Source organism: Melozone crissalis, unplaced genomic scaffold (genome assembly GCF_028551555.1).
Source record: "Melozone crissalis strain CALT ecotype California unplaced genomic scaffold, PUWL_Pcris_2 ptg000007l_1, whole genome shotgun sequence".
Classification (NCBI taxonomy): Eukaryota; Metazoa; Chordata; class Aves; order Passeriformes; family Passerellidae; genus Melozone; species Melozone crissalis.
Window position 1 is genome coordinate 19,933,838 of NW_026535785.1, and position 22,756 is coordinate 19,956,593.

The window sequence follows — 22,756 nt, forward strand, 5'->3', positions numbered from 1 at the left end:
TGGTAAGAATGCACAATAACACCTTGCTTACCTGAAGGTTGTCTTCTCCTTGTGCTTGGCATCTCAGAGAATCAGCTTTGGGTTTCCAGGGCTCTCACACACTTCTGCATGGGTGGACTTTTCATCCTGGTGTTTTCTCATCCTAATTAGTCCTAGTTCACACTCATTTTGTGGAAGGGGAGGAGTTTCTGGTAAATTCCTGTCTTTCCCCGAGTGCTTGCCCAGGGCAGTGGTGGAGTCACCACCCTGGAGACATTTAAGGCCACGTGGTGCTTGGGGACACGGCTCAGTGGTGGCCTTGGCAGTGCTGGGTTAACAGCTGATTCAATCTTAGAGATCTTTTTCAACCCAAATGATTCTAAGTATGGATGGATTGCCTTCACTGACAGCAACAAATTCCAGGGACTATGCAGCTGAACCCATGATTTGTATTTAAAAAACCAACCAACCAAACCAAATCAAACTTTTAACTAGTTTAACATCATCCTTTTTCACCACAGATAATTATAGTGCTGCATGTCAAAACTGAGCAAACCTACTGTGAAATGGGGAATAACTTTCTGGTTTTTAGACACATTACCCAAAACAATCACCACCCATTTGCAGGTGCAGTTACAACCTACACATAACAACGTCTCCAGGACTTACACTTGATGAAAAAGTGCCACAGAGACTCTTTCAAGAGATGACTTCACCCCTGGATGGTGAAAGGAACAGAACTTTGTTTTTTTTAGGGACACATTTACTTAATTAGAGTCAATCCTGAATAGTCAAAAGCATGAATATTTTTTAACAGTTTTAGCTTCCTTCTCCTTCTAATCCCATCTTCAAAACAGATCATTAAATGCCTGAAAAAAGCACTAAGAAATTTTATGTATAAGAAAAAGTACACAAAAAGCACCAAATCCAAAAATGCTATCAGTTTAAGCCCCAAGACCTTGCCTACTTAAGATCTTGAGAAAAAAAAAAAACTTTTTAATTTACTAAACTGTAGGAGGATAATGTTTTTAAGTGAATTTAAGAAAAAAAGCAATATTTTTATTTGCTTTTCTGCACACACATGAGTTGTTACTCAGCAGCAAGAACAGTAAACAGGTTTATATTCCCAGTGTGTAAATCCTTGTGGGAAACAGTTCCTGTGGAGTGTAAACAAGGAAGAGGCACCAGAGAACACCATATGTAAAAGCTTATTTGCAAGCTTGGATGGCAGTCTGGAAAGCTCAGCACAAAGCAAAATCATTGTAAAATACACTTTTGTGTATGTTCAGAGACTAAAACTTACATTCATTAGGGAAAATAACTCTGTACCTATAAGGAGAAGCAAGAATGAAAAATTAAACCTATTTTGGAGAAGTATCAGCACTGTTATCTCTTCTAAGTTAAATCTGGAGAGAAAGGTGCTCTCTTTTGCTGTATTTACTTTTAGGTGAATTTTTGAACTTCTAGATCTGACAAACAATTTAAATTATCAATACTTTAATAAAGAGTACATTGTTTAAGCAAAAGACTCAAATGCTTAAGTCTAGTACTGCTAAATCCTGAACAGGGAACTGTGAAGGCCCTCATGTGTTTCAACTCTAAGCTGTCACACAAGTCCACAAACAGAATATGAATTCCCACTTGAAAAGAACTGCACAAGAAGATACAATTTTTCCCTTGCTTAAGGAAGGGAATCAGGAAAGACATCTGAAAATCCCAGGGCTCTTTGAACAGCCTTCTTTCATGTTATTTTATAAATATGGGGCAATTTGTTAAAATATCTGACACATCCAGAAAAGGTTTGGTAGTTAATTTATTTAATTCAGTTACAGTGCTTCAACAGGATGCTACTCACTCCCCACAAGAGCAGAGCCTGACACTCCATGCAGCTACACCTATTATCCATCTCTATTAAACTGTACCAGTCTCAGAGAAATCTGCCTTGTTTGTTCATCGGAAAGTTTTACCAGAGGTTCTCCTGGAATCAGAACTGGTCCACAATCTTTAGTTCAATCACAGTTCAGTGAGGTTTTATGAAAACATTTTTCTTCAGTGTACACAAACCTGGAAACCCAGGGAAATTTCACCTTTTAGAAAGTTATTTTCAAAGCCAGTAAGTAACAACAAGATTTAGGATCTTGCAGGCACTGGTAGCAGCTGGAGCACCAGAGAGCGAGAGGAACGGCTCAGGAAGTTCCCTGGTGGTGTTGGAGTGCAGCAGTGCCAGGCTCTACTGGTGGCTCCTGTAGTAATCCTCAATGGTTTTTGAGTTGAAGTGCACCACGGTGACGGTGATGTCGTCCCTGTACATCCTGGCCAGGTCCTCGGGCAGGGCCAGCATGGCTGCCAGCTTCTCGGGCTCCACCTCGCCGTACTCGTTGCTGCCGATGGCGTGCCGGATCAGGTGCGTGGCCGTGTTCTGGTCCAGGGAGGCCAGCCCTTTGCTCTTCCTCTGCAGCAACAAGTTGTGCATGTAACCCAAATTAACTGGTTTCTTAAAAGTCAGTGGTGGTCTCTGCATGTTGAGCTCTGTAAGGTGTCCAGCAACAAGTTTTACAACCTTCTCATTACTCAGCATCTCCCATAGCCCATCTGAAGCAATAACGAGAAACTTGTCCTTGCTTCTTAACTTGTGGTACGTGACTTCAGGCTCTGCAGTTAAATAAGGGGGGGTGTGGTAGTTTGGAGGAACGTACTGATAAATGTTTAGAGCCTCAACATCGCAGCTGTTCTCGAGAATGCTGTGTTGCAATTCTTTACTCCATTTTAATTGCACGTCTCCAAAAGCTCTGGAGGGCATGAGAATCCCCAGTAATCTGTCATTCACAAATAGGGTTTTCTCCTCAGATCTAGGATGCTCTCGCTTCAATCTTCTAATCTCAAATTCATCATAGGCATTGTGGTCTCGGGTTAGAGGGAGAGTAGACCACGTTCCATCTTCTTCGTGGACCCCTAAAACCGCTCTGCAATCACCAGTGTTTGCCACATGTAGGTGAACGCCATCAACGTGAGCTACACAGGCTGTCGCACCGGAAAAAGCTACTTGCAGGGCAATATTTCTCATCAACTCATTTTCCTGAGGAGCCTGAACTTCCAGCGATATGTCTGAGTCTAACCTTTTGAACGCACAAATCATGGCTTCTTCCAAACTAAACCCCGGCTCCGCGTCCAGGTCCAGCAAGTGCTGCCAGTAAACGCGGAGGTTCTCAAAGTAGCGCGAGGCGATTTCCCGGTACTCCACGTCGTTGGGATGCCTGTGCCACTGCAGGATGGGCCGCACGGGTTTCATGGCCTCCACGGCCAGCTCGATCTCCTCCAGGCTCCGGCGGGGCAGGAGGGACACGGCGATGTAGTGCAGCAGCCTCTCGCTCACGGCCTGGGCGCAGGCGGCGCCCGCGTGGCCGTCGAACACGCCGAACATCATCCCCGCCGTCTGCAGGCACGTGGCCGCGCTGCGCCGGTCCTCCATGGGGCTGTTGGAGGCCAGCTGGTTGCTTTCAAACCTCAGCACGGAACTGGCACTCTTGCCAGCCAAATCCAGCGTTCTGTGGGATAGTTCGCCCGCTCTGAGGATGTCGTTGATTTGTGCCGGAGACAACTGGAAGGAAAAATGTTCTTCTTCGGTGGAAGTGTGCCGGAATGCTTTGGGAAAGGAGAAAGTCCTGTCCAAGCTGCAGCTCCCAGCAGGGGAGGGACATGTTTTGGAGAAAACGAGCTTCCATTTGATCTTGTTTCTATTTGGGATACAGATGGAGTACCAACGTCCTTTCCCTTGTAAAATAATGCTGCTTCTGGCTGAGCTTAAAATCCAGGATGATACAGTTCCTGACATCATAAGTCACTCCAAAAATGGAGCACCTTCCTTCAGTAACACGGAATATCCTTGCAGCCTGGAATATAAATGGAGGAAAGGGAAAATAATTAGAAAGTTCATAAGAAGCTTTCCATATAGAAGTTCAGAAGCATATCTAGAGCTCTCAGAAACATTCAGAACTTCTTTCCAAAAGAGATTGCTATGGATAAAGGCATCTTAAAAGTGATACCATTTCTGTCACTTAATTATAACCAAGGATATGACTGCTGCTTTTAACTCATCAGAAAAGATAATTTTTACTTTCCAGACAGGATTTTTTTTCCTCATTGTGGCAAGAATAAGAAGAAATGGCAACATTACAAGAAACGTTATTGGAAACTGCACAACAAAAAGCCTCAGCCTAACATGACACAGAAGAAAATTGGGACTTAAACTGACAATTGTTGCACAACTCTCAAAAAAGCCTGCTAGAGTACAACTCTATTAATAGAGTCAAAACTTCAAACCCAAGAGAAGATAAGTACTTAAACCCTGTGGAAAGACTGTGGAGAGATGTGGCCAGTTAATGATTTATGTGAATTACCATGATCCTCACAGCTACAACAAGCCAGTCCACCTTTCCAATTCTGTTACAGCTTATAAGCTCAGCTGTTCTTTTTTTTACCTTCAAGGTCTTAACCAACCCTCAGGCAGGCAGGATCTTTTACACAGCTGAAGGCAAATTCTACTGCTGGTTAATTAATGCTTTTTTTCCAGCATTGTGCGCTCTGGTGCAGTGAAAGGTATAAGACATTGACAACTTTTACAGGTTCACAACTTGTTCATTCGGAGGGCAATTAGAACAAGCTGCAGGGAAGATCTCTGCTGCCAAGAGCACTGAAACCTCAGGCACTTCAGCAGCTGAAGCTCTTCAGTTGCCGTGGGGGAGGTCCTCACCTTGTCTCCTGCTTTCAATAAGGTATTCCAGCTGTGGGATAGTGCTAAGTACAACCAGATGTTCACTCACAAACAGAATTTTGCCCCATGGATTTAAAAAACTCAGTGTATGGCAGCACCGCAGGTACAATTACTCCCAAAAGATCCCATTAGCAGCCACTGAGAAAGGAGAGTTCTCTGTGAGCTTTCAAACACTTTGAGGTGGCCTGTGACACCACTTGCTCAGGCTACAGACACTACATGCTGCCACAACAGCAGTTTTTTAGCAGCACGCTTCACAAGAAATAACAAGAAACCAGCCAGATCAGATGAGTGGAAATGTTTCCAAGAAATCAGCAGGAAGTAAAAGTCACCTTGAGCTATTCTAAACAGAAAGCCTACTGATACAACCCAAGAACTGCTAAAATCCTGTTTGGAACCCAAAGCAATGTGTCACAAAACATTTCTGAAGTGTGCTACCCATACTTAATGCAGAAAAGAGCAGACAAGCATTCCAACAGACCCCACCACTATGAATCTGGTGACCTGGTGAGAACAGGCAAAGACACAGCAAAATTTCACTGCTGGTGTCAGGAGAGGAGGTGGAAAAGGCAGTGCCAGGTCCCTGTCCAAGGCTCGCCTGCAGTCTCCTGGGACACTGCATCTCCCAACACACACAATGCCTTTTGTTGTCCTACCAAAAGAATGCAACCAAAATAATAGAAAGACAGCTGACACTACCAACTCCAGCAACAGCTAGACCCAAAAGGCACCTACAGCACAAGACAAGGTTTGCCAACCTTTTTCAGTCCATTCACCGTTCTGTTTTTCCTCTACTCTTTTCCTGTCCCTCCCAGCCATGAGATTGAAAGGATGACTTTCACACACTTGATCAAAAACCCGATTGAAACAGTGTTTAAAGAACCGTGCCCCGTTCCTCCCGGCGGGCTGACAGTGCGAGGCAGTGTGGTTTTCCGCCCAGCAGCAGAGTCAGTGACACCGGTTAGCCGGGCGCTCGCCCTGTGTGCCAGCCCTGCTCTCTGCGCTCCCATCCTCGGGGTCCTCCCCAGCCCCAGTGTGCAGACGCCGCTGCCCAGGACGCCCCCGGTAGCGGTGCTAATTAAAGCGGTGTGCTAAAGACCATTATGTAAGAGCCAATTATTACATAAACTCGCTCCCGCTCCAGCGCCGGCACTGCCTCCCCGGGGACGCGGTGTCCCAGCGGGGCCCGGGCTGAGCCCGGCCAGCCCCGGCACGGCCCCAGCAGCTGCCGGACCGCAGAGCGCAGCAGCGCCCGCTTTTCCCAGCGAAATAACAGATACCCGTTACATTCGGATTTACAGCCCCTCTGAGATCCCCACATCCCCCTCACTCACCCTCCTGACGCTGCCCACACCCACCCTCATCCCACATACATCCGGCACACACCGAGCCCTGCCGCGCCACCTCCGCACCGCCCCAGCCCCATGCACCGACACACAGACCCCCTCTGCTCCCCAACACCCCGAACCCCCACACCCCTGCCCCGCACTCACCCCTCTGCTCCCCAACACCCCGAACCCCCACACCCCTGCCCCGCACTCACCCCTCTGCTCCCCAACACCCCGAACCCCCACACCCCTGCCCCGCACTCACCCCTCTGCTCCCCAACACCCCGAACCCCCACAGCCCTATCCCGCACTCACCCCTCTGCTCCCCAACACCCCGAACCCCCACAGCCCTGCCCCGCACTCACCCCTCTGCTCCCCAACGCCCCGAACCCCCACAGCCCTATCCCGCACTCACCCCTCTGCTCCCGCACACCCGCACCGCACCCTCACACAGCCCGTCCCCGCACAGAACACGCCCTGTGCCCCGCACACACCCACCGCACACCGCCGCCGCCGCGGCAGCCCGTGCCCCGCACAACTCCCACCTCCCGCTTCCGCACAGTCGTCGCGCCAGGCCCGGCTCCACTCCCTGTGCCCCGGCACGGCTGCCCCGGCACGGCTGCCCCGGCGACCGCCGCTCTCTGCCCGCCCCGTCCCCCGCCCCCGGCGCACCCACCGGCCGAGCAGCCGCTAGTCGAGCCCGCTGGCCCCGCGCTGCCCCTGGCGGGGCTGAGGGACGGCGCTGACCGACAGCCCCGCCGCCCAACCCGCCCTGCCGCGGGTTCCCGTCAGGACACAGCGGGGCGGGCGCGGCCCCGCCCCTCCGCCATGTTGTGCGCGGCGGGCGCGGCCGCCTGGGCTGAGGGGCCCCGGCACCGCCCCGCGCCGGCCGCCCCTGAGGCGCTGAGGGAGCGGCCCTGGGCTGCCCAATAACGAGAGCAAAAAGGGAGCGAGTGACACGTGTTAGGATGAAAAAGCACCAGCAGGGGTTTCTTCCTCATTTATATCGCTCAAAACCACGCTGTTTCCTCCCCGCTTTTCCGGGTTTTTTTCCACTACGATTCTACACCCTTCAGCGCTGAGGACACCGGCTGAAGGGGCTCAAAATCGGAAAGCTCTTTCGTAATTAACTCGCCATATAAATTATGGAGAACAAAAGGGCTCATTTTGCTGACTCCCCGGTTTTTTGGTTTCATATGACTGCTTGTCTCGGTTAACATTTCCACTGAGCGGTTCTAAGCCCGGTAATGAGGGGAAGGAATGGGCCCAAAGTGCACGGAGGTTAATCAGTAGTTACTGATGTTAACGCCGTGGTTACTAAGTAGTCCCTGCTTTAAAACCTCTAACAATCATTTTCGCAAAAACAGAGGCTCGCAAGCCACAAGAGGCTTTGATACTATCAGTGTATTTTTATTTCTTGTGTTCAAGGAATTTTTGTTGAATACTGTGGTGCAAGGTGGTGCAATACTGTGGATGAGATGAGCGTGCTCCCAGGTTATCTCATGTGGAAAGATGCCGATCATCCTCAATGAGTCTGAGCTTTCACTTGTTTCTTGTTTTTATTAAAACAGTGAAACGATAGTTTAATGCTGCATGGAAGAACATGCAAAAAAGTAGTTCATCTTAACAAAAATTTCAGAACAGTATTTTAGCACATGGTGAAGAAAAACCAAACAACAAACCACCTTAAGTTTGACGTAATTATTTTATCTGCCTGACAAATCTGAGCTGAAAGAGGACACCAGGACACCCACAGCAGCCCTTACCTGCATCTCTCTGCTCTGTGCAGTGCTCAGATGCACCAAAAGCAGCTCCGGGATCTCCCCAGGGAATGGGCACGGCTGCCAAACCCTGGAGCCCTTGGGCATCGTGCCAGGGATGCACAGGGACATGAGCTGTTCTAAACAGAAGGCACATGTGCAGGGACAGGAGCTGGACTCAATCACCCTTGTGGGTCCCTTCCAACTCAGGATACTCCATGATTTAATCCATGATTTAATGATTCTTTCTTCTGCCCTACCAATTTTCAGCTTTTGTACCATTTACAAAACTGATAAAGCCTCACACAGCAGCTGAAAACAAACCTGGCTCCTCTGAGTTTCCTGGGCTCCCACCGTGGTTTAATGCTTCTCTTCAGCTGAATACTGTAACTTATTGCTCACATGTTCATGCAGTAATTTCATAAATTCATTGCATAAAGCTGAAGTGACTTAGAAACCATGTAAATGAAGGTGAAACAATTAACAGTCCTGCAGGAGATGTCCGTTTCACTCCACGCTTTCTAAACACAAGAAAGAATACCATATTGAAGGTACTTGACTGGGCTGAATATCAACTTGAATTGAGATTTAGATTCTGCTTTGGAGTGTTTGATTATGCCGATGAACTAAAGTGATATATAATGAAAGGAAAAAAATAGTAGAAATGCTACTCTCTTATATCATCTGAGGAAAGAAATTGTATTGCTCAGGCTTTCAGTGTTTTTGCCTTTAGGAATATCAAATAAAAATGGCAAATTTCTGTAGCAATGATGCTTGGTTGCCATAGTGCTCTGTGCTCTAATTTGCATTGAACAAATTAGAACTCTAGTTTCTTTTAAAAAAGCTCAGATTTGGTTTTGACTTTGCTGATTATATGTGTGCAAAGTTTAGTCCTGTGCCAGAAGAAAATCCTTACGTATTTATAAGAAAATGAATCTAATTCCAGGTATGGTATTAAGGTGCAGCTATATGTTGAAATATAGCAGATCCTATATTTAGACTTTTTTCAAGGAACAATCTTATCTGCTGACTTGTACAGTCATCAACTCTGGTTTTATAAATACATTTTTGAACTCATTTCTGTGTTCTTGTTCTGGCCAGACTGCACTATTTGGGGTTTCCTTCTTTCCCATAGAATGTTATTTTTCTCCCTGCTTGTTCCTTTGGAAAACCAGCTGTGGCTTCTTTGGTGCAATTTAAACACCTTCTGCTTCCAGAGGCTGCAAACAGCTGCTCCTCATCCACACTGCCTTCACAGCAGGTGCTAGCATGGATTACCTTCTGTGACCTCATTGATATTCATGGAAAGTCTGGGACTCGTGATACTTGGTAAACATTTCTTGTTATGGGGACACACAAAGATCAGAAACCCCAAATAAGCCAGATATACCTAAGAAAGCAAGTTAAAAAGTGGACTAATATTTCTAATAAATAGCTAATCCTTTTGTCAAAAAGCTGACCAGCAGCAAAAAGTTTGAATAAAAAAAAAAAAAAAAAGTAAATTACTACTAAAAGTAGTTTCCTAGTTTTCAAAAGTTTTTCTGCAATAAAGAGACTCAGCCTAGTGATACAGATTAGAAAACAGCAGTAGATCCAAACCCTTTGGAAACTTGTGAGCATGCAAAGGAAAGTGGCTCCTTTGAACAAACTGTCTCCCTGGCCCATCTCAGTGAACACAGACTGAGTTTTGTGCTTTTTGCACAAAAAGCTCCACAGTCTAATAAGCAGCTTTTGGAAAGGAAGCAGCACCAGCCCACAAAACACCTTCCTGCTGAGCACCCTTAAAATGTCCTGTTTGCTGGCTGGGTCTTGCTCTGTGAATAATGACATTTCATCTGCTGTATAAGACATTTTGGATTTTCAAAAGGCAGATTGGCACCGCAGATGCAGAAATCTCTTATTATAAACACCCAAACCCCACAAACAAATGGAGAAATGAAGGAGGCTCCAGGTCTGTTAGAGCAACTGCACTTTCCAGTTTGGCTGCAGCTGTTTCCTGTCTGGTCTTCCTAAGTAATCTAAACCAAACACTCAAGTGCTAGGAACGAAGGCAAGCTGCAAGAAACATCGATGAACAGAGGTAAACACCCTGAACAATGGTAGGAAAGGTGCCATCCCAGCCCTCCAGCTTCATTTAGCCTCTCCCTGCAGCAGGTCTGGAGTTGCAGGGGTTAATCTGAAGACCGAGTTTAAGTCCCTGTAATAGCACTGGTGCAAAGGTCCTCCCAGTTGCTGTAATGGGACCTGAACACCACATGGATCATTTTTATTGGGTGTTCCTTAAAATGGTTTTAGTTAAACAAACAAATGTTCATTAAGGTTCTGTGCCACTGTAAATTTTCATTTCTTGGGGTGAGTTTTCAATTTCACAAGACTTGTGTCTTGGGAAGAAGTGCTCATGTGTAAAAAAGTGATTATATTCCTTTCCTCTCTCTCAACCTTCCACCTTTTGCTCCTCCAACAGACAAACAGGGTGAGCTGACTCCTAAATTTTATTTAATATTTCACTGTGTCAATATGAAATTAAATTATTTGTGTTACTATGTTGCTGTTCACAACCTGGAGTAAGTTGCTGCCGTTTTACTAAATGTCAAATGCACTGCAGGTAGCAGCATAAATGGAACATAAGAGGAGTGAGAGTTCCCTGCCTTACAGCTGAGCAAGTTGGAAATAGTTCTGTGCAAGTCACTCAGGTTCTGTCCTCTGCTGTGCTTTCCTCAGGGTGAGTGAGAAAAAGTGCAAAACCCCCACTCTCCCAGGCACAGCAGAGACAGACCTTTGATGCTCGGTGCTGTTACTAAATGGTCACTTCTGCATGCAGAGGAATTCATAAAGGAAAGCAGCTACACTGAGGTATAAGATAACACCTCATTTTCTTCAGGCTTATCTCTGTTTTTTCCTGAAAAGCTCGCTTTTTTATCTTTCTGACCTTTGAACTCTGCCAAAAGCACCATCTTGATGTTGAGGTACCTTGCAAAACCTTTCCCCCAGTTCTTGTATTTGGATTAATTTACCCTCATCATGAAACATATCATTATAAATGTGCTACATCATAGCAACTGTGTGATAGAAACTGCTTAAAAATCTTTCTGCTTGCAAGAGATTGGGGAAAAATCCCAAAGTTGAACTGTAACTATAGCTATTAAAGTTTAAAAGCTAAAGTTAAGAGAGTGTGCAGCTCACCTAGCAGAGGATCTCTCTGCTCAGCAGTGAAATGAACAAAAAATTGTAACTGGTTTATGGAGTTTCTTTTGTCAGACTGATTTTTATCTGAGGAAGGAGTTTCAATGACTGCATACACAGAACCAGCAAGGGGTTTTCAATGGCAATCACTCATGTCTACAAATCATCAGAGTTAAATTCTCTCCTCTGTTGTATTTTGATTGAATGGGCCTTAACAATTGCTTTAAGCATTGTGGCAAGGAAGGAAGGAGAGCCACTAGAGGGCATTTTTAATGCAGCTTTTACCACTGTGCAAGTTCAGTTGCTGTCCCAAATGTGAGACCTCTGTTCTCTCAGTCAGGATGGTTGCAAGCCCAGGAGAAGGTAAGTGAACTCTTGCTGCAATAATTACAGTCAACTCCCATTTTTTCTTCAACACAACAACTTGGTAAAAGGTAAGGATAGCTCTTGTTTTAGAATTGTTCAGTCTCAAAATAAATGAGGTGCATTGAAGAATAGGTGTTTATCCGATACAGTAGTTGTGGCTTTTATTGGATGATCAGGGTCTCAAGAAACAACAAATGATATAAAAGTATTTCTTTTATATTTTACTTCCTTGCAGTAAAAAACAGATCATGTTCTTGCATCCAACAACTGAAAAAAACCCAACCCAAAATACCCTGTAAGTAAAATCAAATTTATTTCTGCAGGAAGGTACAGTTCAGCTTCTCCCTGGAACTGAACACCTTGGGGCAATGCCGCACTTAAAGCTCTTTGCAATGGCTGAGCTTTTACAGTAACTGTGTAAGCTAAACATTATCCTTCTGCTGCTCATGGATAAACCACCCTCAAAGAAGCTTAAGTACTGTCTGCAAGGTCACAGCAGACACATCCTGGGTGTAAATAAACTTCTTTTTAGATTGAGGGGTTGGAACTGGGGAAAACTGGACAAAGTTTCAGCACACAAGCCCTCTTTACCTCCTGTGAGAGATAGGGAGCAGAAACCTCTGCCTGTGCCTAAAATGAGAGGAAAACGCGGAAAGTGCTGCTCTGTGAACACCTGTACTAATATTAATGCAGCAGTGCTGGGATAACTTGGTTATGCTACATATGGTAAATAATACTGGTTATATTTTAAATTTGCCCTTAATTAATGTTTTTTGGCTATCAAAATGTAAGGTGAGTTGAAAGACTTCTTACATTTTAGAATGCATCTCTTATGTCACTTCTGAAATTTACATTAAGATTAATGATAATAATTTAACTCTGGGCAAGAAGTCATTCAAGGTACACAGGATTTTAGAACTTAAGTGAAAGGATTAAGCTGAAACAAAGTGTTAATCCTGTAAGATGGTAAGAACTGTGATACAGGCTAAAGAGAGGTGTCAGAAATAACTTCTAGAATTTAAAAACTTGTCCACAAACTTGAGAGGGATAACTCTTATCTGTACTTAGATAATTCCACAGTAGCTTAGGGAAGGTTTCTGTAGAACTGAACATAAACAGTCAAAGCATTCCTTGATCCAAAAGAGATGCAACTGTTGAAAACATCAAAACATAATTTCTGTTAATGAAAATCCAAGAAAAATGATGCTGTACGTAGGGAGAGGTGGGTCTTCCCAAAAAGAAGGATGAAGATATGCCCATGTGATTTTAAAGTCTCATTTATTTAATTTGTTAAAGAAATCAAGATACATTAAATAGAGTTTGTACAATACCAGTTTGCATTACTAGCAAAGTTCATAATACATTCATTATAGCTAAAACCATTGCATTTTGTAAGTATTTTCCATTGCCTTCAGCATCTCCTGGATAAGAATCTCACATCTAAAACAATGCTGAATTAGGCCTCACAACAGCCCTGTGAGGTAGAGGTCAGTGTTACCCTCTTTCTACATAAGAGGAGACTGAGAAACAAAGTTTTAGGTCAGTGTAGCAGGAAAACCATGGAGATTTGAGGAGCAGAATTCAGTCCTTCACTCCTTGTACTGTGCTCCACACCTCATGTTGTCATCCTTCCCTGGAGGAAGGGGAGCAGCCACAGCAGCTGCTGTTCTCCCTGCTCCCCACCTCCCCTGGCCTTGTACATCCTGATTTCTCCATCTCAGCTGGTGCAAAGTCATCCACATCAGCAATTTCTACCTGAACTACACACACAGAACAGGCCATGTGAGGCCCAGAACTCAAGGAGCTGGGAACTGACTGTGGGTAGTCACAGAGAACATCACAGTATTGAGTACCAGAGTCAGAATTTTGTCCCTAAGTTGCAGAACCAACTCATGGCTGTTCTAAAGCAACTTTTGCAGAGGTAAAAGGACTCAGGAGTGCTGAAGCCTTGTGTGTGCAGGGAGCATCCCTGCCAGGCAGCCCTGGAGCAGGGAGGGTCTGTGCAGCAATGCTCACCCAGGGCAAACAAGATCTACCCATGTGAGCTCCCTAAAGGACACAAAATACCTGGTCTCTGTCGGGCAGACACTGAAGGAGGTCATATTGCAGAGCATAGCACTGAGCTGAGGTAGAATCTGAGCAACTGAGGAACACAAAACACACCTGGATCACTACAGAGGAACTCTCCAACCAAACTGACCCTGACCAGGGCACTGTGGTCCTGTGTCCTGCATGGGTTGAAAGGACAAACACCTAAATAACATTGCAGTAAACTGCTCTGCTTTTTAGCACAGCATTACATTGTAAGATAGCATCTTAGAACAGTAGATTTAAAATATATATTTAAGTTTCATACCAGGGCCTACTTGAGGCAAGTAAAGAACTTTTTTTTAGTGCTACTCACACGCTGTGTCATCAGGAAGCAAGAATACAGTGAAAGCAATCTTAAAATCAGAGCTCAGCAAATGGTAACAGATCAGTAAGGAAAATGTAAGTCCAGTTTGTCCAAAATTCTTGATTACTGTTTCCTCATGTATTAAATGAAACAAGTAGAAGTTGTGGCCACCAGCACTAGTAGATCACTACACAATTTTCCACTTTATATCAAGTTGTATTTTGATGTCATTTTAATTTTTTAGAGTTTCAGGTCTTGGATAACAAACCTAGTTCACTCAGCTATCCTTTATATTAAATAGTGCTGGTTAAAAAGATGCCATTTCTCCAAAGAATGAGCACTTCAATTAAAAGAGAAAGCCAGAAGATTGTCCCTGTCCAAGCAGAGGGCTCATGGAAATGTCTGCCTTGCGTGTTCCATGAGTGGTCTGCAGACCAGAGTTTCTGTTTAGAGTATCTCACATGTGGAAGCTCTTGGATATCTCAGGGCCATGATCAGTTTTCTTCAGGCCTTGAAGGAAGCTCGAACAATTCTCCCCTTCAGAGGCTGAGGGGGGCGGAAGTTGTTGGCCATTTGGATCCTCTGGTCTTCCTCACCAGTGAAGAGCAGCATCCGGAATTTCTCCAGCTGGAAGTTCAGGGGAAACAATTCACTGCTCAAGGGGGCAATCAACAGTAATATTTTTTTTAAAAGGACTAAAAGGAAATATTCAGTATATTTTAATCAGTTAATGGAACAGGTTCAAGCAAAGGTCCTAGAGAGTATTAACAGAAATCAATAGAAGCCCTGAGGACTAAACAGGCCAAATTAAATATTCAGAGACTTTTAACTTAGCCTAATTTCAAATCAAAACAGTCTTTGCCTGCTTATCCAGCACTGAATGCTACAATAACAGAGTATCAGAAACTTACCTGTTTGACAGAGATTCTTATGGGTTCTTTCAGCACTATCCATGTCACACTCTCATTAAGGGGTGGGGTTGTCAGAGAACCGAGGTATGTCCAATAATCTAGACTCGTGGGCAGGAGACATTTAGGGTTGAAGCCTCTAAACTGAGCTTTTGTTCCCTGGGAAAAGAAAATAGACTTGAAATTTATCCTTTTACATTTAAGAGCAGGTAAAATAACTTTTTTGAAAGAGAAGAAAATGTTAAACTAACATTAAAAATAGGGGAAAGGAAAATTCTGTAAAGGTTGGCTGCCTTATAACTGTTAGCCAAAAATAGATGGCAAGTGTGATGCCTAATGCTGGCTTACTGGACTTTGAGATCTTGCACCATTGTCTCTACCAAAATTCACCTCTTGTCACAACAGGCCCAAAAATAATGCAGGAAATGTGTTCTGCATATGGTGTTCATTGTGAGTATAGATAATATCACAGCAGAGTTCCTTGTTTTGTTTCTTTCTCATCTATTTTAGTAGGAAAATTTAAATCCTATAGTTATTGTATGCTATGGTAAATATGGCTTAAAAAAATAAATCAAACCTTCATGTCTAAAATTAGAGGAAGGTGGATTGATAGAGCAAGATACATCAACCAAAAGACTGGTTGAAATAGAAGGGGGTGCTGCCTAAAGCAGTGATTGCCTTAAGTACCACAGTCTAGAGCAACATTCTTCAGGCTGAAGGAGCATCCAAAAGGGTCTCAGTCACTCAGGAAACGCCTCAGGAACAAACTCTGGACCTCAGTGAGATCATCCCTGACAGAGCTCTGCAGCAAAGACAAACAGGCAGCTTGCACTTGTACCAGCTGAGGCTCAGTGGAGAAGGATTATTTTGCTGAGTCTAAGAGCTGAGTCTCAAGGGTCAGGGAGCTGTGGATTTTAGACTTTTTGGGAAAGGCAGAACCTCTGGATGACCAGTGGGGTCAGCATGGCCTTGTGATGCACCTGAGATTTGGAAAATAATATGAACTTTGGAGAGGAAAAAGAAGCTACAACTACAGTTATGTTCTAGTTATGGGAGGATCTGTGGGCGGGTGATTTTTCATTTTTGTCTCAAAGATGTACATGAGCCTGATTTTTAAAGGATATCCCAGAAGCAAATTTAAAGAGCTTAGAACTTACTTTGAATTTTACCATGTACAAAGCATCAGTGAGTCTGTTCATGCTGGCATGTTCTTTTCCAATCTAAAAGAATGGAATAGACAGGTTAAATAAGAAGGACTGCAACCATGCTTTAATTAGGGGTTGCTTTCTTACTCAAATCTTAACATTCTTACCAAAGTTTTCAGCAATTTGCAATGCATTAATGCTTCCAGTAAGTCATCTGTTTTCCTTAAGCACTTCTTAAATATGTGGCATAGTCCTCAAACACTTTACAGCATAATGCTTTTTATCATGTAAACATGCTATTTTTGCAATTCTTACCTCCAAGAAAACACCAACTACTGCCAAGCCATCTGGAGCTGCTGCTGCCTCTCCAAATGTTGCATATTTTCTGGCATTCCAATGTACTAAGTGGAGCTTTAAAGAAAAATAACAAATAAGAATTAAATTAGTGATCGAAGTTATCAATGTGGTTTCTCATTGATAGCACTAACAGTTGTTCATAACAGAACAGCTTTGTGCCAAAGGCATTGCTGGAAACATGAAGTTCAATCCTTTGGACAGGTCCATGAGTGTGGGCAGGAACCCGGCAAGTTTTCTGTGACAGCCCACACGGGGGTGGCATGGCCAGGCTTTGGGAGTGGGAGGATACAGGGGTGGCTCCTGTGAGAAACTGCCACAAGCTTCCCCAGCTCGTGATCACAAGGAAGGGACCAGGCTGGAGCAGCTCCTGAATGACTTACTGCTCCCATGGGAAGCACCAGGCTGGAGCAGCTCCTGAAGGACTGACTGCACCCATGGGAAGCACCAGGCTGGAGCAGCTCCTGAAGCACCAGGCTCGAGCAGCTCCTGAAGGATGCAGCCCATGGAAGCACCAGGCTGGAGCAGCTCCTGAAGGATGCAGCCCATGGGAAGCTCTCAGCCTGCAGAAGCTCAAGGAGCTCACTGTCCCTGTGGGAGGGTCCCCACACTGCAGCACAGGAAGATGTGAGGAGCCCTTGCCCTGAGGAGGGAGGAGCAGCAGAGACAACCTGGGATGAGCTGAGCACAGCCCCCATTCCCCATCCCCCTGCTCCACTCAGGGCAGAGTGGAGAAAGCTGGGAGTAAAGTTAAACCCAGGAAGAAAGGAGGGCTGAGGAGAAGCTGGTTTAAGATTTAGCTCTTATTTGCCATAATCCTACTCTGATTTGGTTGTTAATAGATTTTTTGTTTTGCTGTGTCAGTAACTGGTGAGGGAGCTCTCCCTGCCCTTATCCCGACTCACAGCCTTTCCCTATCTCCTTATCTCTCCTCTCCCCGTCCAGCTGAGGAGGGCAGGGATGGCTGACCTACCTATGGTGAGCAAGGAATCAGAATCCTAATCCTGTCCCCACTGCAGACAAAGCCATGTGACAACATGATTTGCATGAAATAATCCCATCTGTGAAAACACATCCTTACCTCAGAGGGAAAAGGTTTTCCATCAATGGTGTGCTCTGATCCCTGGCTGTGAGTGGTGCCCCAGTGGAAGTGGAACTGCTTTAGCCGGAATGGATTCTGAAAGGGCCCTCCACTGATTGCTGGGCAGAAGAACAAAAAAAGAAATAAACAGGAGAAGAAAGCTTAGGCATTCTGGCTTTTTAGCTTCCTACTAGTAAAACTAACCACTGTTGGCACAATACTGGAAAAAAGGCAGCAGCCTCTCCAAGCTGCCAGCATGCAAAAGATTCATCATCCAGGCATTTAAGAGGGATGGATTTATTAACGGAGAGCATCAAAACTCATTTGAAAAAATGGAAATGAAAACCACTGTGTGGCTACCTGTACAGAATTTTTAGCTTTCTTGAAAGAGCATGTTTGACACATGAAGATGTGGTAGCCACCATTATGGTTACACCTTTCCTGGTAAACACAATAAATGCAAGTGGAACGGGTGGAGCAGCCCTGGAGAGGGACCTGGGGGTGCTGTGGGTGAGAGTTGGCCCTGCCCCAGCCCTGAACCCCCCTGCCCTGGGCTGAGCCCAGCATGGGCAGCAGGGAGGGGATTCTGCCCCTCAGGTGAGACCCCACCTGCAGAGCTGCCCCAGCCCTGGGACCAGCACAGCCAGGACCTGGAGCTGCTGCAGAGAGCCCAGACGAGGCTCCAGGATGAGCAGAGGGATGGAGCAGCTCTGCTGGGAGGAAAGGCTGGCACAGCTGCCATTGTTCACCTGCACAGGAGAAGGCTCCAAGGAAACCTTACACCCTGAACATCAGCTAGACAATTCAGATAAGTATTTCCTTCTTACAGTATCTTTACTTTCAGTGGAGGTTATCTATATTCCATTTCCTTTAAATACCTGATCCCATACAAGAGGAAATATAATAGCTGGTACTTCACATGACACCACTCAACCTCAAATCACCTTCTAAAGGTAAGGAAATGCCACAGAGACACTTCATACATCATTTAGAAATAACACCTAAGCACAAACAAATGTTTAAGATGGTACCTATAGAAGATATTTTATCACAGCATCAGTAATCCCTGTAATTTTATATGCCACCAAATCTCACTTTGCCCAACAGACCTCAAGACCTGATCAGTCTCACATTAAGAAAATTAAAATTACATTTAATATCTGTAAAGCTTGCATCCTCAGTGCAGTTCATAACATTTTATTTAAAGAGTGAAAAATGGGACTTGCATGGTGCTACCACCACATGTGCATGCTTCCAGCTGGCCTTTAAGCAGGAAACTGCCCTTGCCAAAGCAAAGGTTTTAATATTAATTACAGATATAAATACTCCTAGTACATTTTTCTAAAGTTAGCAAAAGAATGCATCACCTGTCCCTAATATTTTAAGAAATTTAGCTATTATGGATTACTGTCAAAATTCTGTTGTGTCATTTATGCAGAGCTTTGAGTCACTAGATCTATTTCAACACAACTAAAAGCAGTTTAAACCATGTTTCCCACTCCTAGCAGTCATCTTCCTTGAAGGAGTGTTATTGAAACAAGACATGCTTAGTGTAGAAGGGTCTCATTCCTGGCAGGTGCTCTGAGTCTGTGTCACCAAGTGCAGAGTAATACATGCTCTAAACCTCTAAGGCTGAATAAAGTTCACTGTTACACAGACACAGTTCAGCTGAAGATTGCATTAAAGTGGTTACCAAGCCAAGATAATACTTCCAGAAAGGTTTTACAAATTCTATTTATAACGTGTTATTCTGAACAGATCCGTGCAGCAAAAGTGGAAAATGCTCACCCAGTTTGCAAATTCAGTAAAGATAAGATGCTTAAAAACTTGACCATCCCATTGGGCAGGTTCTTAAATTCATTCCAGAAGAGAAATTTTAAAATAAGATGTCTGGAATATTAACCTTTAGCCCTTATTCAGAAGGGCAGACAAGCCACTTCACAGAAAAAGTAATTTGTTTTCAAAATCAAGGTATCCTGTTTAGCTTGCATCAATCAGCACACCCAAAAGGAATATGAAATCAGCTGATAGGCTTACAAATTGTTCCAGTTCTTTTTGTTTTGTTTTTTTAATGCACTCTTCCCATTTATCAGCTGCTTTATTATCTCCATTTGAATGCTCTTCCCTTACCCCCAGATGTAAAAGCACAGTCTACCATGGAAACAGACCTAACAGAAGAAATCAATCACTTAAAGAATTTACATTCTCTGCCAAGGGCTGAGACAAGAATAATGTACAACTGCAGACAGTCCAACATCCAAAGTTGGCTGCTACCAACTCAGAACCCAGAATGAGCTGAAGATTTTCTAATTTCTGAAGAAGCGAAAGTGCTACAAGTCAGGGAGGAGAAAAGAAAATGCAAGGTAACAGCAACTTGTCCAGGTACAAACTGGTGCAAGGATTATGATTATGATGACTGTGCTGCATGAACCAGCTCTGCTTATCATCCTCTTCCCTTCCCTGTGGGTGGGAGCCGGGCACTGAGCCAGAGCTGGCACATGAGTTGGCATCTTTGATTGGGGTGATCACAAGCCAGGGCACTGAGGAGCTTACATCCCTGCTCTGGGTGCTGGATGTGGTCTGGCAGTGCTGGAGAGATGCCCAGCAAACTTCAATGCTCATCTAAAAGAAAAGGACTGCAATCAAACTTCTCATTTTCATGAGGCAAGAGCTTTTCCTAATGAAGAAACACTTATTGACCTGTGATATTGCATTGCTAGAGAGGCTCCAAGTGAAGACAAAATATAAACAGCTCCAGTCACATGCCTTGTTCTAAACCGAAATTATACATCATAGCAGTTACTCCGTACAGAATGTGCTTAATTACTGCCCCCACTGAGTCCCAAGCTGTGTTCTGAGCTAGCTGGCTGTGCCAGTCTCACCTGTCCTGTCGTCAGTGTCCTCAAACTCCACCATGACGGAGTGGCCGGTGTTGGAGATGCTGAGGGAGGTGCAGGACTCGTAGGAGATGACGAGGGGCTGCAGGCTGGGGTCGTACACGGCCCGCGCAGAGTCGATGTCGATGGGGGACTGCCGGTTCCCCTGGGCGATGGGGTAAGCTTTGTGCCACTCGGAAGGGCCTTCAACAGCAAGCCAAGGAAAGCAGCATTATTTCCTTCCCACCACACACAGAATGGTCATTATGGGTTTGCAGGAGGCTTGAAATAGCTTGCTCAGCAAGAGTGACTCCAATGTTTGGAATGTGAGAAATTAATTTAAATTCTAGGCTGGTGTGGTTTTATTAGCACAAGCAGGCTGCAACAAGATGGGGATTCAAATATCTTGTCCAGAACACACTGAGGAGATCATGGCAGAGACTGCTGTACCCCCAGTCACTTGTGCCACTCTCTCTGCAGAGGCTGCAGTTACCTTTATAAAATGTTCCAAGGTAGGTACAGGTGTAAACATCTGCATGCACAAACATACTCCCCAAAGAAAAAGCATTTAATTCTCCCTGGGAAAGAGAGTGTAAAAGCTCCAGCAATTCAAATTAGATGCAGATGACTCAATCTCTTAGCTACTGACTAGGCAGTTATTTTTAAAATAATTTTATGACTGCAGTAAATCTTTGAGACAGCTCCATTCTTCACTCATGCCCCTTATGGTATCTCTCTAACCTGAGTGAAGGATACAGGATGATAATTAACATTTTGGGACTTCCTGACCTCAATAGAGAGGGGAAAAGGCCCAATTTAATAGCAGAACTCTGCTGCCAGAGCTGGAAGATTCTTAAGCCATTTAAGATAACAAAAGCTTATCCATATCTAAGAATTCCTGTTTCTTATGGCTCATTTTCTACTTTGCTATGGTAGTGAAAGCAGCAATTAAATTCCTCTGCTGATTCTATGCATGAAGCATAACAGTAACAATTGTACTTCAGGATTCTCAAGAAGCACATTTTTCATTGCAGCATTCTCACTTACTTTCACAAGGGGAAGCTTTTTTTAAAATCAAGCACAGGTATTTAGCGTCCTTGAGTTTACATAACACAACAGTGATCTATTACACTGTTACTTGGCTTTGACACTTTCTGCTAAGCTTATAAAATTATCTTTTCTCATCCTGCATAGAAAGCAGATCTAGGAATTAAATGCTCTTACACAAGCTAAGGCAATATCATTTGGCTCTCACAAGCTTCATAAGAGTACCCACGGCTCTATTACTCCTAGCTACAAGCACAAATACATAATGTTACTTACTAGCACTAACCAGCTTCACTTGGTATTCAGCTGTGCTTTCAGACTCACAGAAACTAAAGGAATTGCTGTTAAGAAAGAGACTGGCCCCTCAAGGTTATACAAAAGACTCTTGTTGGACACTCAGCAGCTAAAATAATTGCTGCAAGGAGAGAGACTCCAGCAAGTTATGCAATTGTGTCATTGGCCAGCATCAGGCTCTGATCCACCCTGTCTGTAAAGGCTCCAGGCACTACACGACACTCCCGTGGCAATCCTTCAGGAGCTCCACGTCCCCCCTGCGCTGTGACACGCAGCCGTGGAGGTGGGAAGCAAAGGAGGAGGACTAAATTAAAAACTGTCAAATCAGAAAGCATAACTTGTTCTGTAAGAGATCTGATACTGGTCTGTACGATTTATTGATGTACTAGACATACATAACATATAGCTTATTTTATTCACTTTTATGAAAGCCCAGATATCACATTTCAGCAACTGCACAGAACCAGGAGATCTATTACTGCTCTACTAAATCTTCTTTACCTAACAGAATTGCTTTTGGAGAGAGACACAGGTAATCTTTTTTATAACAGCATTTTGGAAAGGGACCCATCTGTAATATCTGCAGTCTGAAAAAACCCCAAATCATTCAAACTGCTTCCCTCAGTTTAGGAATGTTGATTGCAACTCTGAAAGGCAGCAGATGTAAACTTGCACACCTTTTGGTGCCACTTTCTGGGTGCTATTGATTATCAATAAAGTAATTAATTACCTGCTGTATATACTTGATTCTTGCAGACATCAAAATGCAGGCAGCTCTGCAGGGCTCAGGCAACAGCTCTAGAAAGAAAACGAGTGGGGGAAGACAGAGAGATGCAGCACGGAAATGCCATAACCTACCGTCAGCCTGCCCATATCCCCAACTGTGGTGGCCAGTCATTTTGGGAGCTGCCCCTGCTTGGCTCCAGCTCCCTGAGCAGGGCACTGCTGCCTACCTGCCTTTATAGCGGCTCCCCGTGGGATAGGGTCAGCCCCTTAAAGATACAGAGCAGCCAAAGCAATTCCTGCAGGACAGGGAAAGCTCTCGTGTTCTCCTGCTCCTGCTCTGCTCCTGCTCTGCTCCTGCTCCCCCTATTTGCTAAGGCAGCACAGGTGAAGGAATATGTCAAATTCAGATAACTGAAGTCTCAGGACTTAGAGAGAAAACCAAAATGTGGATCAAATTTAGAAGAAACATCAGTGTTTTCTCATTCTCTGCCCCAAGGAAGAAAAAGCCATAAGGTGCTCTGAGCATCAGGACAGTCGTGTGCA

General features: G+C 44.5%; 2 protein-coding genes across 6 annotated transcripts; both read right to left on the reverse strand.

Annotated features, from left to right (window-relative positions):
- Positions 1-1,773: 1,773 nt before the first annotated feature.
- On the reverse strand, positions 1,774-6,871 carry PDP2 (pyruvate dehydrogenase phosphatase catalytic subunit 2). 5 transcript variants are annotated; one of them, XM_054296292.1, is made up of 2 exons: positions 6,755-6,871; positions 1,774-3,869 (listed from the first exon to the last, which is right to left on the reverse strand). In XM_054296292.1, the coding sequence occupies exon 2, from the start codon at positions 3,812-3,814 to the stop codon at positions 2,210-2,212; it is 1,605 nt and encodes a 534-aa protein (XP_054152267.1). In that variant the 5' UTR covers positions 3,815-3,869; positions 6,755-6,871; the 3' UTR covers positions 1,774-2,209. The 5 variants fall into 5 exon arrangements, with proteins under 5 accessions (XP_054152267.1, XP_054152268.1, XP_054152269.1 ...); XM_054296293.1 differs by lacking the exon at positions 6,755-6,871 and adding an exon at positions 6,624-6,693; XM_054296294.1 differs by lacking the exon at positions 6,755-6,871 and adding an exon at positions 6,577-6,641.
- A 5,777-nt stretch (positions 6,872-12,648) lies between these two features.
- On the reverse strand, positions 12,649-22,406 carry CA7 (carbonic anhydrase 7). Its single transcript, XM_054296248.1, has 7 exons — positions 22,346-22,406; positions 20,153-20,350; positions 17,271-17,389; positions 16,151-16,246; positions 15,848-15,910; positions 14,694-14,849; positions 12,649-14,409 (listed from the first exon to the last, which is right to left on the reverse strand). The coding sequence occupies exons 1-7, from the start codon at positions 22,383-22,385 to the stop codon at positions 14,287-14,289; spliced, it is 795 nt and encodes a 264-aa protein (XP_054152223.1). The 5' UTR covers positions 22,386-22,406; the 3' UTR covers positions 12,649-14,286.
- Positions 22,407-22,756: the final 350 nt, after the last annotated feature.

Coding starts and splice junctions, on each gene's coding strand:
- PDP2 (XM_054296292.1), bottom strand. CDS start 3,814: ATGATGTCAGGAACTGTATCATCCTGGATTTTAAGCTCAGCCAGAAGC.
- CA7 (XM_054296248.1), bottom strand. CDS start 22,385: ATGACTGGCCACCACAGTTGGGGATATGGGCAGGCTGACG. Junction 16,247..17,270: donor GAAAACCTTTTCCCTCTGAG/GTAAGGATGTGT, acceptor TTTTCTTTAAAG/CTCCACTTAGTACATTGGAA. Junction 14,410..14,693: donor TAAGAATCTCTGTCAAACAG/GTAAGTTTCTGA, acceptor CTGAACTTCCAG/CTGGAGAAATTCCGGATGCT.